Below are 17,017 nucleotides of genomic sequence, written 5' to 3'. Positions count from 1 at the left end.
CAGTGTGATCAGAAATCATAGGTATTATTATAATAAAATCTAGGCCTCGATGCAATGTTTGAGAGGATTTCTTTGTTGGCATTGATTTTCTAAATAGATAACTAGATTATTAGGATCTCATTAATATGCTGATCTGCCAGTTAATTGTATTTTTTTTATTTTCAGAAAATGAACAAGTTTCAGCAGTCTAGCCTTTGGATGACCTATTTGAAAACCACTGAAAGTCGTGGAGGAATGGGCAGAACCACCTCATGATTCTGGAGGCCATTGCTAACAAACAGCTCATTGCTACAACCAGTCCAGAAGTTTTACTCCCTCTACTCCGAGCAATGAAATAGACCTGAGTTATGCTTCTTTTCATTTAATTTCTGCAGATGAATAGTTTCCTGAGCAATGGATGCTATGCCTGGATACCAGTCTCCACTTTGCACGCCAGAACTGCCTTGGGACCACAGTTACAGAAAAAATTTAAACTCAGAGTGATCCTTGTGTGTATTGCTGTAGATTTTTCTTTAACAAGCTATTTTAAAGATAATGGCATTATTATTTCCAAGCCATAGCTTGGGCTGAAGGACAAATTGAAAGTGTCTGCCAATACCAAGGATATTCTTGTATATTTGAAAAATAACTTATTATTTGAATTGTTGTGGTTTTGTTTGTATTTGAGAGCTCTTGTTAGCTGATGTTCATGTTTGAGGTCATAAAATTGTCTCTCGTCTGACCAAACAGAAGTCATCTTTACAGAGGTGATACGCTTGATCTACACAGAGATGTGACTTGATCTGTAGCACCAATGCAATGTAGGTCTCAGTTTGAGAGAAATAGGAAGCCCTTTGCAGTTGAGGTGTTAGGAACCTGCTGGTCATGGTGTGGAAGGCCAAATGAAGCTGCCATAGGGTTTCTTGTCAGTCCTTTGAGAAATGGGAGGGAGTATGGGGAGGAGGGTGGGAACCCTAATTTCCACAGAATGAAATTTTGATGTTAAATGACATGTATACAAATTCTTTCTTAAAGTTATGCTGCATCGAATTGTAACTGAAAGTATAGATCCAACAAATAGAGACTGGGTTCTAGAGAGTTCTGGTCTATAGAAACCCAAAACTAAAATCTCTCATAACTCAAGTATGGAATACTTTTTTTAAAGAAATTCTTATCATGGATGTTGTAATAATGAAGATGAATTCAACTTTATGCAGTGTTCTGCAGCATGCCACCCCCACATCTCATAGCACCAGGTTGTGTCTAACCTGACATACCCTGCAGCTCTCAGCTGCCTGCAGTAACATTTTGTGGGAGAGAGAGGAGCTGGAGTTATAGAAATGATTGTCTCTTGGTTCTCAGTTTTTAGCCCTTGAGAGGACATACTTTTCCAGCCTCATGGGTATGGCACTCTTAATTAAAATTTCAGTGACTGTTTACTGGATGAGGCAGATTTTTCACATTTTTGCAAATTAAATATATTTTATATATATTAAGTTTAATTTTTTCAGTTTTTTTAATGTAAAAGCAAGTGGAATTTTAATAAACTTCTGTAATTACCAAAAAAAAAAAAAAAAAAAAAGCCAAAGCCATTAACATGCACTAACCCAGATCAACTTGGAGCCAAAATGGGTTTACTTCTGAATGGCTGTCCGTATGTGTCCACATCGGATTTAGTTGGTTTGTGGCCTCCTTTATAGAAAAGTGTTGTCTTTCCCTAGCTGTCTCTGCTGTCTGTCTTCCTGCCTATCCCCCTTCATTTTAAAATCATGAATCAGTTGTAAGTGGTAAATGGTAGTAGTTCATCTTTCCCATCAACATGATTGTCTCTTTATTTTAGGAATAATAGCATGTCAAAAATTCCTGTGGTAAAGAAACATTAATCTGAAACTTAAGCCTTAGAAATTAATCGCAGGTATGATAGAATGAGGCTTGGTGGTTCCATAGCTTTCTTGGTCCTTTGAAATGGGAAATAACCTGAACCAAAAATCCTAGTTTGAAAGTTACACTTCAGTGATTTGGCCTATAAACAGTGGTCCTATGATTATACATTTTTTCCTTCACTGATTTGCATAATTTTGTTTTCATGGCCACAGCAAAACAATGTGAAATATATTTTTGCTATACCCACTTTTTTATCAAGTTCAGATGTCTACTCTCACCATTTTATATTCATTTCTCCAGAAAAATGTGCTGTTTTCATAATGTCTTTATTTAGCGGGTCTTTCAAACCAAATGGAAGCCTTACCTGTCTTTGTCCTTAATAGTGTAAATATCTTGCACAGAGTGTTGAGGCCTATGGTTTTGGACTTGCACCTTACAGCTGCCTTTGTTTTATCTATCTAGCTTTAACTGTGAGTGTTCAGATCAGCTGATCACATTGATCAGGAGCCAAAGCCAAATGCTTTGTAGTTTGTTATGCATATGTATCCCTTAAAAAATCATGAGGTTTTGATTTTTATATTTTAACTAAGGGTACATTCCTGCCTTCTCTTAGTTTGTCATATGACTAGAACAAGAGAAGTCTTAACCTGCATTTACTCCAATTCCAGATCTCCATTTGTTTTTGTTTTATAAATTCATAATTTTAATGAAGAGACTAGTGCCCTCTCTTCCTGCCACAACTCTCAAATCTGCCAAGACTGTTGAAGCAGTTAACCCTCAGTGCAAACTTTTGCCAAATAGTAAGTTTCAACAAAATATCTTTATAGTGAAAGATTTTGAGAATTAGTAAATCCAGTACATGATTCCATAAAAGCTTATTAAAGTTAATAATTCTAATTTACTCCAAACGATTACTTTCAATATGATCTTTGGGGAGAAAAAGCCTTTAGTGAATTTTCTTGAGGGTGATAAATCACATCATTGCGATCTACATCACCTCCTTGAGAATCTCCCCCAGGCTGAAAATGTGATGGTAATCATGGGTGTTTTTAAGAACAGATCTAATTTTTATCAAGTGTTCTTTCCTCTACAAAAAAGGGAGGAGAAGAAAAAGCTTCCTTAAAACTGATTATTTTGATTCAATTTTAAGTTTCTAAAAAAGGTGATATTAAAGTATATGTATTCCTTCAGCATTACCTTAAAGGCTAGAAAAACGGGATAAATCTTCAGAAAAGTGTCACAGTACATGTTCAAATTTAAACTTGAATCCTGGTTCATCTTTGACTTTTGTTGTGCATTTTTAATGCTTCTTTATTTTTGATACACAGAATGCAGTTGACCTTGATCTTTTAAAATTGAGACATGTAAGCTAATCAGCAAAAGACAAAAACAACACTGCACATCTCTAATAATCAGATAGCAATTCTCCTGCACAATTCATTGATTGTAAGGTATCCTGTAACAAGCAATGTTTGTCTCCTATTTTTTGATACCTCTTAAACTTATGTCTTTTAGAAAGACAGTGCCTCTGTATGCTTTTTGTATTTTTACTGAGTGTAAATATTTGTTATATTTTTGGTTAAGAGAATGTAAAAATACCATTTATTATTATCATATCTACTAATACATTGGTGGAATCAATAAAGAATCTACATTAATCTTCTCTGTACTTAATTATAAATGTATGCAACTGATGAAATAATTACAAACTTAGTCATTCAAGAATGCCAGTCTGGGACCTGTGTTGGTGTGAAGGCGTTATTTTTTAAGTATCCAGAAAAATTGGAGTGGTCCATTTGTTGTTGGTTATGTCAAATCTGTGAAACACCATAGCTATTGTTTAGGTTTAAAAAATTGTGTTTGATGGCAAACCAAGTAACAGTGGCTTAAACTCAATTGGGGCTTGTCTTTTTGTTATTGTTGTCTGTTTCTTTTTCTTCTTACAGTAGAAAAGTCTACAGGCAAACTGTCCGGGGCTGATACTGTAACTCCTCCACAATACTGTCAAGGATGGCGAAAGTAGGGGTGAAAAGGATAGGCTTAGGGGAAAAGGTGCAAATATGTGTCTCTTTCTACGCAAAGAGAACAAAACAGTAGTTTCCAGAAGCTCGACTTGCATGTTTGTACTTACATCCCATTAGTTAGACCTGTGTTGCATGACTGGTAGCTCCAAGGGTGCCTTGGAAATTATCTATTTTATCTGAGCAATTGATGTTCCTAACAAATTTAGGACTCTTTTCAGTGAAGAAGTAAAGAATAGATTTCAAATGGGCAGCTAGCTGGGTCTATGAAAGCATGCCTATTGCCCCCTCTTTTGGGCAGTATATGTAAATACAGCAACTTTTATGGGATTAGATCCCAGGACCCTGGCAAAGAAGAAGAAAATTCTGCTTTAGCTCCTTTTTTAAAATCTCCTCACAGTTTTCCCTCGGTACCGAGAGAATGTTACTCCCATTATAGCTAAGACTTCTACCTTCTTCCAGTTCACCCCCTCTTCACACACCAGGTTTTCCCAGGCCATTCTGTCCCCCTGACCATCTCTCCACAGTCTCACTAGTTTCTTTATTTAGAAAATAGATTTCTTCACCGGGCACGGTGGCCCACGCCTGTTATCCCAGCACTTTGGGAGGCTGAGGCAGGCGGATCACGAGGTCAGGAGTTCAGGACCAGCCTGGCCAACATGGTGAAACCCCGTTTCTACTAAAAATACAAAAATTAGCCGGGCATGGTGGCGAGGTCGTGTAATCCCAGCTACTTTGGAGGCTGAGGTAGGAGAATCTCTTGAACCCAGGAGGCGGAGGTTGCAGTGAGCCAAGACTGCACCATTGCACTCCAGCCTGGGCAACGAGCAACACTGTCTCAAAAAATATATATATGTATATATTTTTATCAGATGGCACTGATAAAATGAATTTTTTTTAAGTAGAAAATAAGTATAGTAGATTGAAAAATGGCTACCCCAAAATATCAAGCCCTAATCCCTGGAGAACTTGTAATTATTACTTTATTTGGAAAAAGGGTCTCTGCAGATGTAATTAAGCATTTTAGAGATGCGATTATGAGTGGGGCCTAAATGCGATCACAAATGTCCTTGTAAGAGAGAAACAAAGGAAGATACCAGAAGAAGGCAACATGAAGATGGCACCTAGAGAGATGTAGCCACAAGTCAAGTAATGTTGACAGCTACCAGGAGCTAGAAGAGACAAGGAAGGGATTCTCTCCTAGAGCCTCTAGAGGAAATGTTGCACTGCCAACGCCTTGATTTTGGATTTCTGGCCTCCAAAATGGTGAGGTGATGAATTTCTGTTGTCTTAAGCCACCCAATTTATTGTAATCTGTTACAGCAACTCTAGGAAACAAATGCAAGTTACTATATATGTCTGATGTCAGAAATCCAGTCCCTGCAGTTAAGGATGTGGTGGTCCAGAAATACACTTCCTTTAACCTCTTCCACCCCCAAGAAGCACTTGATAGACGAAGAGAAGAATTGGCTCTCCCAGAAGCTGCCTCTGGAGAAGCCTGGTCGGCCTATTATTTTTCTCATTTCAGACATTCTGGTAAGTATATACTGGTATCTTGTGGTTTAAATTTTAATAGTGACTAATAATGCTAAGCATCTTTTCAAATACTTACTGACCATTTGGACCATTTTGTGAAGTCTATTCAGGTCTGTAATTGTTTACTATTTGTTGCTACAGTATTGAACTATTGATTTTTATAATGACCTTATATCTAGCACTCTTACTCGGTTCATTTATTAATGCTAACAATTTGTGGATTCTTTTGGAATTTTCTGCATACTCATATCATCTGTTCATAATAACTTATTTATTTCTAGTCATTTTGTATTTTCTTTCTTTTCTTGTCTTTTGTCGTTGTTGTTGTTATTGAGACGGAGTCTCGCTCTTTCGCCCAGGCCGGACTGCATGGCGCTATCTCAGCTCACTGCAAACTCCGCCTCCCAGGTTCACGCCATTCTCCTGCCTCAGCCTCCCGAGTAGCTGGGACTACAGGCACCCACCACCACGCCCGGGTAATTTTTTTTTTTTTTTTTTTTTTTTTTTTTTTAGTAGAGACAGAGTTTAACCGTGTTAGCCAGGATAGTCTCGATCTCCTGACCTCGTGATCCACCTGCCTCAGCCTCCCAAAGTGCTCACTGGCCAAAATGCCCAGTATGGTGTTGAATAGAAGTGGTCAGAGTGGGCCAGATCCAGTGGCTCACACCTGTAATCCCAGCACATTGGGAGGCCGAGGTGGGAGGATTGCTTGAGCCCAGGAGTTCGAGACCATCTTGGACAACATGGTGAAACCCCATCTCTACAAAAAATTAGCTGGGTGTGCTGGTGCGCAGCTGTGGTCCCAGCTACTTGAAAGGCTTAGTTGGTAGAAGGATCACTTGAGCCTAGGAGGTTGAGCTGTGATCGCACTACTGCATTCCAGCCTGGGTGACAGAGTGAGACCCTGTCTCAAAAAGTAGTCAGAATGGAATTCCTTTCTTTGTTCCTGATCTCAGCGAGAACGCATTCGGATGTCACCATTGAGCATAGTGATTGCTGTAGGATTTTGGTGGTATTTATGAGTTTAAGGAAGTTTTATTTATACCTTGCTAAGAAAGTATATACTGTTGAATTATGTCAAATGCTTTTCTTGAATTTATTGAGATGATCTAATTATTTTTCTCTTACCTGTTAGTCTAGTGAATTAATAATATATTTCATAGTGTTAATTCCTCCGTGTCGACTCCTGCCCTCCTACCTCACCATTCATTTTATTAGAATAAACTTCCTACTTAGGCATGTTGTTTCTGTGTATCTGTGGATTTATTTTGAAATTTTTTTTTTTTTTTTTTTTTTTGAGACAGAATCTCGCTCTGTTGCCCAGGCTGGAGTGCAGTGGCATGATCTTGGCTCACTGCAAGCTCCGCCTCCCGGGTTCACACCATTCTTCTGCCTCAACCTCCCAAGTAGCTGGGACTACAGGTGCCTGCCACCACGCCCAGCTAATTTTTTTGTATTTTTAGTAGAGACAGGATTTCAGTGTGTTCGCCAGGATGGTCTCAATCTCCTGACCTCGTGATCCGCCCGCCTCAGCCTCCCAAAGTGCTGAGATTACAGGCGTGAGCCACTGTGCCCAGCTGCAATATTTCATTTAGAATTTTAGCATCTGTATTCAAGAGAGAGGTGGTGTATAATTTTCCTTTCTTTTCATACCCTTGTCAGATTTTGGTGTTAATGTAAAAATGTCCTTGTGGAAAGAGCTGGAAGTTGTTTCCTCTTTGTCTATTCTTGGGAGAGTTTATGAAAGATTGAAATGTAGCCACTTTAACCTCCCTGACTCTCGCCTCTGTCTCTTAAAATCTGGAAAAATTGGTGGACTCTGGCCTGGGTTTCCCCTCCCTTGCATTATGGCCTAGAAATGTTGTTCAGGAAATAAATTTGGGGGCAGCGGCAGGGCTTACCTCTTTTGTTTCGTGTTTGGTCAGCAGTTACTGTTCTTCAGTGCCTGATGGCCCATGTCTTAAGTGACATCATTTTATGTATGTTGTTCAGTTTTTTAGTTGCTTCAGGCAGGAGGATAGAGTGACAGGTATTCCATCTTGACCAAAAGTAGAAGTCTATATATAAGATTTTAATACAGCTGTCTCAGTAAATGATAGAAGCGCACACACACACACACACACACACACCCACCCACCCCTTCCCACCAAATCAGTAAGGAAATAGTGATTGGAACAACATAGTGAACAAACTTAATCTAATGGGCCTGTATAGAACACTGTATCAATAACTGCAAAATATATGTTATTTACAGATGAACATGGATCATTTATCAAAGTTGAACAAACGTTAGGCCATAAAGAAACTTACTAATAAATTTCAGAGGGCTTAAATCATATAGAGAAGGCAGTCTGATTACAGAAGAACTAAATAAAAATTATGAAATTTGGAAGAAGTGTACCTCCAAATCCAGTGGAAAATGGAAATTATTTTGAACCAAATTGAAATGAAAATATGAATATCAGAACCTTTTGGATATGATTACCCAGGCATGGTGGCGAGTGTCTGTAGTCCCAGCTACTCGGGAGGCTGAGGTACGAGAATTGCTTTTTGAAAAAATAATTGGGAAACCCTTGGTGAAAATGATCAAGGGAAAAAATGGCAGAACTAACCAGTGTTGGAGATGGAAAAGAATTATTATTTGGCGGGCAGGGGTGGGGACAGGATCTTGTTCTGTTGCCCAGGCTGGGATGCAGTGGTACAGTCATAGCTCATTGCAGCCTCAACCTCAAGTGATCCTCCCACCTCAGTTCTTGAGTAGCTGAGATGACAGGTGTGCCCGGCTACGTGGTTTTTTTTTTTTTTTTTTTTAAGAGAAATGAGATATCACTATGTTCCCTGGGCTGGTCTTGAATTCCTGAACTCAAGCAATCCTCCCACCTTGGCCTCCCCAAGTGCTAGTGTGTTACAGGCATGACCCACTGTACCCAACCAACGAATTATTTTATATATATATATACACATATATGTGTGTGTGTGTGTGTATATATATATATATATATATATATATATTTTTTTTTTTTTTTTGAGAAGGAGTCTCGCTCTCTCACCCAGGCTGGAGTGCAGTCGCGTGATCTTGGCTCACTGCAACCTCTGCCTCCCAGGTTCAAGCAATTCTCCTACCTTAGCCTCCTGAGTAATTGGGACTACAGGCGCATGCTACCACACCCTGCTAACTTTTTGTATTTTTAGTAGAGACAGAGTTTCACCATGTTAGCCAGGATGGTCTCGATCTCCTGACCTTATGACCCACCCGCCTCAGCCAGAATTACTATAATTACCAAGAAATTAGAGAGATATTAAGACACTTTGAGTAAGTAAAATGTACATGAAATATACAAATTCATAGAAAACACAGCTTACCAAAACTATAACAAGATGGAAAACTTCATAGTCCTCTATTAAAGAAATTAAATCCTCTTTAAAAGCTTTTCCACAAAGAAAATTTCAGTCTTGGATGACTTTGCTGGTAAGTTCTACCAAACATTTACAGAAGAAATAACAAAGCTGCGTAACAAAATCTCAGAAGTAATAAGGATTTTTTTCTTTTTTTTTTTTGAGACAGAGTCTCACTCTGTCACCCAAGCTGGAGTGCAGTGGCACTATCTTGGCTCACTGCAACCTCCGCCTTCCAGGTTCAAGCGATTCTCCTGCCTCAGCCTCCCAAGCAGCTGGGATTACAGGTGCGCGCCACTGTGCCTGGCTGATTTTTGTGTGTACTTTTTTTAGTAGCGACGGGGTTTCACCATGTTGGCCAGGCTGTTCTTGAACTCCTGACATCAGGTGATCTGCCCACCTCGGCCTCCCAAAGTGCTGGGATTACAGGCATCTGGCCAGGATTTCTTAAATAAAATAAAAGAAAATGTAACTCTAAAGGAAATGATTGATATATTTGACTATACTAGAATGCATTCACCAAAAAACACCATTTACAAAAACAAAAAGCCTGTAGAGTTGGAAAATATATTAATTAATATAACCTTCAAAGGACAGGTGTCCAGGTATGTAAAGTACTTCTGTATACCAAAGAAAAGGAACACCCAATAGAAAAATGGGCAAAAACGTTAAAGAAGCACTTCATAAAAGAAAAAATTATCTAATAAACATACAGAGAATTGCTTTATCTCATTCTATAAAACTCTACATAGGTTCGGAATTGGCCATGGCGAAGTGTTAACTGTGCTGCTGTCTAATGTGGAATGTAGTGGCAGATGAACCTGGGAAGAGGAGAAACAAGAAAAGGGCTAAAAGGGGGAGAGATGGTAGAAGAAAAAAAATACGGTGGATACAGTGGAACCACCAGGTGGCGCCATGCTACAATATGACTCTTGGAAGTCTCCTTTTAAAGAGAGAGCAAGGTAATTTCTTAGTTGTCATTCCAGATATTTCTGCAACCAATAGTGAAATATTTGGGGATAATCGTCCTTCATAGAAGTAACAAAATTGAAGCATTTCCAAAGCAGGAAATGTCATAGAATTTTAGATTCTAGTTGGATAATCTTTGGACAATAGTGAATGATAGTATGGTATTAGCAATACTCTAATATGTATATTGTTTGTAAATGTGGGCATAGGATTTGCAATACTCAGTAAGCATTGGATTTTTTCAGGGACCACAAGAGAAACCTACCAGAAAATACAAATGGTCCAACTCTGAATGGGAATGGAAAACATACCTGTACAAAATATGCACTAAAAAAAAAAATCAAAAGTCTAACAATATATATTGAACAACTGTGTATTACAAAGACTCCCTGGCAAGTTCTCATCTGTTCTGACCAGTTGGTATTTTCAGCGTTCTTCATTCACTTTGGCCATTTTGGTGGGTATGTAATGGTATTGTGGTTTTAGTTTGCATTTCCCTAGTTATTAGTGGGGTTGAGCACCTTTTTCATATTACTATAGGCCATTTCCTCTTTTATGAAATGCCTTTGTAAGTATTCTTTTCTAAATCGATTTCTAGGTGTTCTTTATATATTCTGGATCTGACTCCTTTGTCAGCTATACCTGTGGCAAATAGCTTGTCCCTCTCTGACTTGCTTTGTCATACACTTAATGGTGTCTCTTGAGAAGTTCTTAACTTTAAACTAGAGAAATGTATTATTCTTTTCCTTTATAGTTAGTGCTTTTTGTGTTGTAGGGTTTTTATTAAATCATTTTCTACTGACTTTTTTTTTTTTTTTTTGGAAATGGAGCCTTGCTCTGTAGCCTAGGCTAGAGTGCAGTGGCGCGATCTCAGCTCACTGCAGCCTCTGCCTCCTGAGTTCAAGTGATTCTTCTGCCTCAGCTTCCCGAGTAGCTGGATTTATAGATGTCCACCACCACTCCCGTCTAATTTTTGTATTTTTAGTAGAGACGGGGTTTCACCATGTTGGCCAGGCTAGTCTCAAACTCCTGACCTCAAGTAATCCACCCACCTCAGCCTCCCAAAGTGTTGGAATTACAGGCGTGAGCCACTGCACCCAGCCTTTGTGTTCTGTTTAAGAAGTCCTTACTCCAAGTTCATGTTATATTTTGTGTTACATTTTAAATGTTTCGCCTTTTAAATTTAACTCTAAAACAGATCTGGAATAGGTGTTTATGTGTAGTGTGAGGTAGGAGTCAGGTTTCATTCCTCTACCTACAGATTGTTCCTGCACCATTTATTGAAAAGACATTGTGTCTAGTGCACTTCACTGCCATCTTTGCTGTAAATCAAGTGTCCATATATACTTGAGTGTCCAATATACTTGAGTTTATTTCTGGGGTCTTGTATTCTGTTTCATCAGCCTGTTTGTTTCTCCATTTTCCAGTACCACACTCTTAATTACTCTAGTATTATACATATCAATACCTTAATGAGAAAGTTCTCTAACTCTGTTCTCCTTTTTTGATACCTTGTATCATTGCGTTTCCAAAAAATTTTAGAACCAGCTTACCAACTTAGACACAAGTACACTTACACATATGCATACAATTGCAATTTTGATTGTGATTTTCTTGAATCTATGTATCATTTTGAAGGAGAGTAACATCTTGAAATTTAGTCTTCTGATCTATGAATGTAGTATATTTCTCCACTTAGATTTTCTATTGCTCTATTTTATTGTTTTGGTTTAAGAGTTTCATACTTTTTATGTAAGATTTATTTTTAAGCAGTATGTTTGATGCTATTATAAATAGTAGCTTCTAAATTTTCAGTTGTTAATTATTCTCTCTATTAAGAGATGGTTTCTTGCTCTGTTGCCCAGGCTGGAGTGCAGTGGTGCAATCACAGCTGACTGTAGCCTCGACCTCCTCCAAGGTAGAAGGGACTACAAGTGCACACCACATGGACCCAGCTAATTTTTTAATGTTTTTGTAGAGACGGGGTCTACTATTTTGCCCAAGCTGGTCTTGAACACCTAGGCTCAAGTGATTCTCCTGTCTTGGCTTTCCAAAGTGTTGGGATTACACTTACGAGCCCTTGTGCCCAGACTTTGATTATTTTTTGTCAAATAGAAATAAAATTGATTTTTTAATGTTGTTCCAGTGTCCAACAGTCTTACCAAACTCACTGAATCCTAATAATAATAATAATCTCAGATTTTCTATATAGACATGTAATCTGCAGCTAAAGGCAGTTCTATTTCTTCCTTTCTAATTCTTATGCCTTTTATTTTTTCAGTTAGCCAGAACTTTCAATGTGATGAATAGAAGTGATGATAGAGAAAAACTGTCAACAATAAATACACTGTGTGCAGTAACTTTTATGTATCAGCTCTTCGTCAGATTAAGAAAGTTCCCTTCGATTTATAATTTGCTGGAACTTTTTAATTATTAATAAATGTCAGACTCTAGCAAGTGCTTTTTCTGCATGTATTGAGATAATTGTGGGTTCTTTCTCCTTTATTCTATTAACATGTTGTCCCAATTACTATGGCTGTGTAACAAATCAACCCAAAATTCAGTGGCATGAAATAACCATTTATTATGCTTGTTTATTGGTCAGGAATTTGCACAGGGCTTAGAAAAGCTGGCTTTTCTGTGCTCCACAGTGATTAAGGCCTTAGCTGAAAGATTCAGGCTCAGGACAGGAATTATTTGAAAGCTCATAGCTGAGAGTTAATGCTGGCTGTTGTTTGAGGCCTCTATTCCTGACCACATGAACCTCTCCGTGTGATCTCTCCATATGGGCTGTTTTGGCCTGCCTCAGATCATGGAGGTTGAGTTTTAAGGGCAAGTATCGCAAAAGAGAGAGCCAGGCAAGCTGTATCACAGTGTGTCAAGCTGTATCACAGTGTGTCACCCAGGTTCAGTGACAGGGAAGCAGAGGAAATTGTTGATAAAAAGTAACAAGGTTCTAGAAGAGCATGTCAGAGAATATTGCTGTGGCTGTTTTTGAAAAATACAGTCTGCCACCCTGGTGTCTTAGTAGTCATGCCCTTTGCCATTTTCTACTGTATCATCCCCTTGATTATGATTGAGACCTGTGAGTTGCTTCACAGCAATAGAAAATGGCAAAGGTGGTGGAATGTAGCTGCATGATTATGTTACACTGTATAAGACTCCATCTTGCTAGCGAACTAGCTCTAGGCTCTCCTTGGCTTAATGAAGTACACATGTTGAGGAGACACATGGGAACATGAACTGCAGGAGGCCTCTAGGAGCTAAGGGAGGACTGAAGCCAATAGTCAGCAAGAAGCCGGAGCCCTCAGCTCCCCAGCCACAGGAAATAGATTCTGTTAACCATTTGCATGAGATCGAAAGTGGCTTCTTCCCTAGTTAAGCCTAGACAAAAACAGGCTACAGTTCAGTGATCTCTGAAGGTAGTACTGAAAAATTCAGTGTCCTTTTGGATAAGGTGCTCATCCTTTCTAAATTTCAGTTTCCTAATTTATAATGACAATATTGTTATCTGTAGGGGTTCAAATAAAGTCCATTCCATTCTGATTGGGAGAGCACAGTATATATTTTATACTGGAATACTTGAAATGCATTTTATGTAACATTTAAAATACATATTTCAAAAATATTTCTTTAAAATTATTAATATTAAAAGTAATATTATTTAAATTATTATCAAATAAAATCTCTCTGTCAACAACAGAAAACCCAATTTAAAATGGGCAGAAGGTCGGGCAATGCCTGTAATCCCAATACTTTGGGAGGCCAAGGCAGGAGGATATCTTCAGTTCAGGAGTTTGAGACTAGCCTGGGCAACATAGAGAGACCCCATCTCTACAAAACATTTTAAAAATTAGCTGGGCATGGAGGCGCGTGCTTGCAGTCTCAGCTAATTTGGAGGCCATTCAGGAGCGTCACTTGATCCTGGGAGGTTTGAGGCTGCAGTGAGCCGTAATCACGCCACTGCACTTCAGCCTGGGCGACAGAGGGAGACTCTGCCAAAAAGGGGTTGGGGGCAGCAAAAATGGCCGAGCACTGTGGCTCACACTATAATCCCAGCACTTTGGTAGGCTAAAGCAGGAAGATTACTTGAGCCCAGGAGTTCATGACCAGCCTGGGCAACATGGTGAGACCCCATCTCCACAAAAAATTTAAAGATTAGCCAGGCGTGGTAGCGGATACCTGTAATCCCAGCTACTCAGGAGGCTGAGGTGGGAGGATCGCTTCAGCCCAAGAGGATGAGGCTGCAGTGAGCCCTGATTGTGCCACTGCACTCCAGCCTGGGTGACAGAATGATACCCTGTCTTTAAAAAAAAAAAAAAAAAAAAGGTAAAAGATTTGAATAGATATTTCTCCAAAGAAGATATAGTTGTCCAACAAGCACATGAAAAGTGGTTCAGTGTCACTAATCCACAAGTCAAAATCACAACAAAATACCACCTCACACCCATGAGGATGGTTACTGTCAAAAAAATTGAAAATAACAATTGTTGGCGAGCATGTGGAGATATTAGAAGTCATGTACACTCTTGATGGGAATGTAAGTAATGCAACTGCTTTGGAAAATAATATGTAAGTTCCTCAAAATATTAAACATGGAATTACCATATGATCCAGCAGTTCCACTTCTGGGTACATATATATATGTGTGTGTGTGTGTATATATATACATATATGTGTATATATATATGTATATATGTGCAAAAGAATTGAGAGTAGGGTCTCAAAGAGATATTTGTACACCCTTGTTCGTAGCAATATTATCAGCAATGGCTAAAGTGGAAGCAACCCAAGTGCCTGTCAGTGGATGAATGGATAAAACGTTGGATGCATACAATGAATGAAACATTATTAACCTTGAAAAGGAAAGAAATTCTGACATGCTACAAAATGGATGAACCTTTTTACAATTGTTTTAATTTTTTTCTTTTCTTTTTTTTTTTTTTTGAGACGGAGTTTCGCTCTTGTTGCCCAGGCTGGAGTGCAGTGGCATGATCTTGGCTCACTGCAACCTCTGCCTCCTGGTTTCAAGTGATTCTCCTGAGCCTCTTGAGTAGCTGGGATTACAGGCGTGCACCACCATGCTCGGCTAATTTTTGTATTTTTAGTAGAGACAGGGTTTCTCCATGTTGGCCAGGCTGGTCTTGAACTCCCAACCTCAGGTGATCCGCCCACCTCGGCCTCCCAAAGTGCTGGGATTACAGGCGTGAGCCACCATGCCCAGCCAATTGTTTTAATTTTTAATTTTTTTTTTTTTTTTTTGAGATGGAATCTCATTCTGTCGCCCAGGCTGGAGTGCGGTGGCACAATCTCAGCTCACTGCAACCTCCGCCTCCCAGATTCAACTGATTCTTCTGCCTCAGCCTCCCTGAGTAGCTGGAATTACAGGCATGCGCCACCATGCCCGGCTAATTTTTGTATTTTTAGTAGAGACAGGGTTTCACCATGTTGGCCAGGCTGTTCTCGAGCTCCTGACCTCAGGTGATCTGCCCACCTCGGCCTCCCAAAGTGCTGGGATTACAGGTGTGAGCCACTGCACCCAGCCAATTTTTTTAATTTTTAACTTTTATGGGTACATAGGTGTATATATTTATGGGGTACATGAGATGTTTTGATACAGGCATGCAACATGAAATAATCAGAGGGAGAATGGGGCATCCATCCCCTCAAATGTTTATCTTTTATATTACAAGCAATCCAATGTAGTTACCCTATTGTGCTGTCAAATAGTAAGTCTTACTCATTCTAACTATGTTTTTGTACTCATTAATCATCCCCACCTCCCCCTAACCCCCCACTACCCTTCCCAACCTCTGGTAACCACCCTTCTACTCTCTATGTCCATGAATTCAATTGTTTTGATTTTTAGATCACATATGTAAGTGAGAGCGTGTGATGTTTGTCTTTCTGTGCCTGGCTTATTTCACTTAACATAATGATCTCCAGTTCCAACCATGTTGTTGCAAATGACACGCAGGATCACATTCTTTTTTATAGCTGAATAGTATTCCATTGTGTATATGTACCACTCTTTTTTTTTTTTTTTTTTTTTTGAGGCAGGGTCTCTGTCACCCAGGATGGAATGCGGTGGCATGGTCTCGGCTCACTGCAACCTCCACCTCCTGGGCTCAAGTGATCCTCCCACCTCAGTCCCCCAAGTAGCTGGGACCACAGGCATGTGCCACTACGCCCAGCTAATTTTTGTATTTTTAGTAGAGACAGGGTTTTTGTCATGTTGCCCAGGCTAGTCTCAAACTCCTGAGCTCAAGCCATCTGCCTGCCTCAGCCTCCCGAAGTGCTGGGATTACAGCGTGAGCCACCGCGCCTGGCCTGTACTACGTTTTCTTTATCCATTCATCTGTTGATGGACACTTAGGTTGCTTCCAAATCTTAGCTGTTATGAGCAGTGCTGTAACAAACATGGGAGTGCAGATATCTTTCCTTTGTTTTGGGTATATATACCCAGCAGTAGGATTGTTGGATCATATGGTAGCTCTATTTTTAGTTTTTTGAGGAACCTCCAATAGTTCTCCATAGCGGTTGCACTAATTTACATTCCCACCAACATTGTACAAGGGTTGCCTTTCCTCTACATTCTTGGCATTTGTTATTGCCTGTCTTTTGGATATAAGCCATTTTAACTGAGGGTGAGATGATTTCTCATTGTAGTTTTGATTTGTTGCCATTTGTATGTCTTCTTTTGAGAAATTTCTATTCAAACCCTTTGCCCATTTTTTTGATTGTATGATTAGATTTTTTCCTGTGGAGTTGTTTGAGCTTCTTATATATTCTGGTTATTAATCCCTTGTGAGATGGGTAGTTTGCAAATATTTTCTCCCATTTGGTGGGTTGTGTCTTCACTTTGTTGATTGTTTCCTTTGCAGTGCAGAAGATTTTTTTTTTTTTTTTTTTTTGAGACGGAGTCTCGCTCTGTCACCCAGGGAGTGCAGTGGCGCGATCTTGGCTCACTGCAAGCTCCGCCTCCCAGGTTCACGCCATTCTCCTGCCTCAGCCTCCCAAGTAGCTGGGACTACAGGCGCCCGCCACCACGCCCAGATAATTTTTTGTATTTTTTAGCAGAGTCTGGGTTTCACCGTGTTAGCCAGGATGGTCTCGATCTCCTGACCTCGTGATCCACCCGCCTTGGCCTCCCAAAGTGCTGGGATTACAGGCATGAGCCACCATGCCCGGCCCAGAAGATTTTTAACTTGATGTGATTCCATTTGTCCATT

General features: G+C 39.5%; 1 protein-coding gene across 19 annotated transcripts in view; it reads left to right on the top strand.

Annotated features, from left to right (window-relative positions):
• RAPGEF6 (Rap guanine nucleotide exchange factor 6) overlaps nucleotides 1-3,523 on the top strand; it is a 211,165-nt gene extending 207,642 nt beyond the window's left edge. For all 19 annotated transcript variants that reach the window (XM_024247559.3, XM_054555909.2, XM_024247558.3 and 16 more), the window contains one exon: nucleotides 166-3,523. In XM_024247559.3, coding sequence (XP_024103327.1) covers nucleotides 166-191 — 26 coding nt within the window. In that variant the 3' untranslated portion in view covers nucleotides 192-3,523. The remainder of the gene's footprint in view (nucleotides 1-165) is intronic.
• The last annotated feature ends 13,494 nt before the right edge of the window (nucleotides 3,524-17,017 follow it).

Source organism: Pongo abelii, chromosome 4, assembly GCF_028885655.2.
Source record: "Pongo abelii isolate AG06213 chromosome 4, NHGRI_mPonAbe1-v2.0_pri, whole genome shotgun sequence".
Classification (NCBI taxonomy): domain Eukaryota; kingdom Metazoa; phylum Chordata; class Mammalia; order Primates; family Hominidae; genus Pongo; species Pongo abelii.
This window is presented reverse-complemented; position numbering and strand designations above follow the sequence as displayed.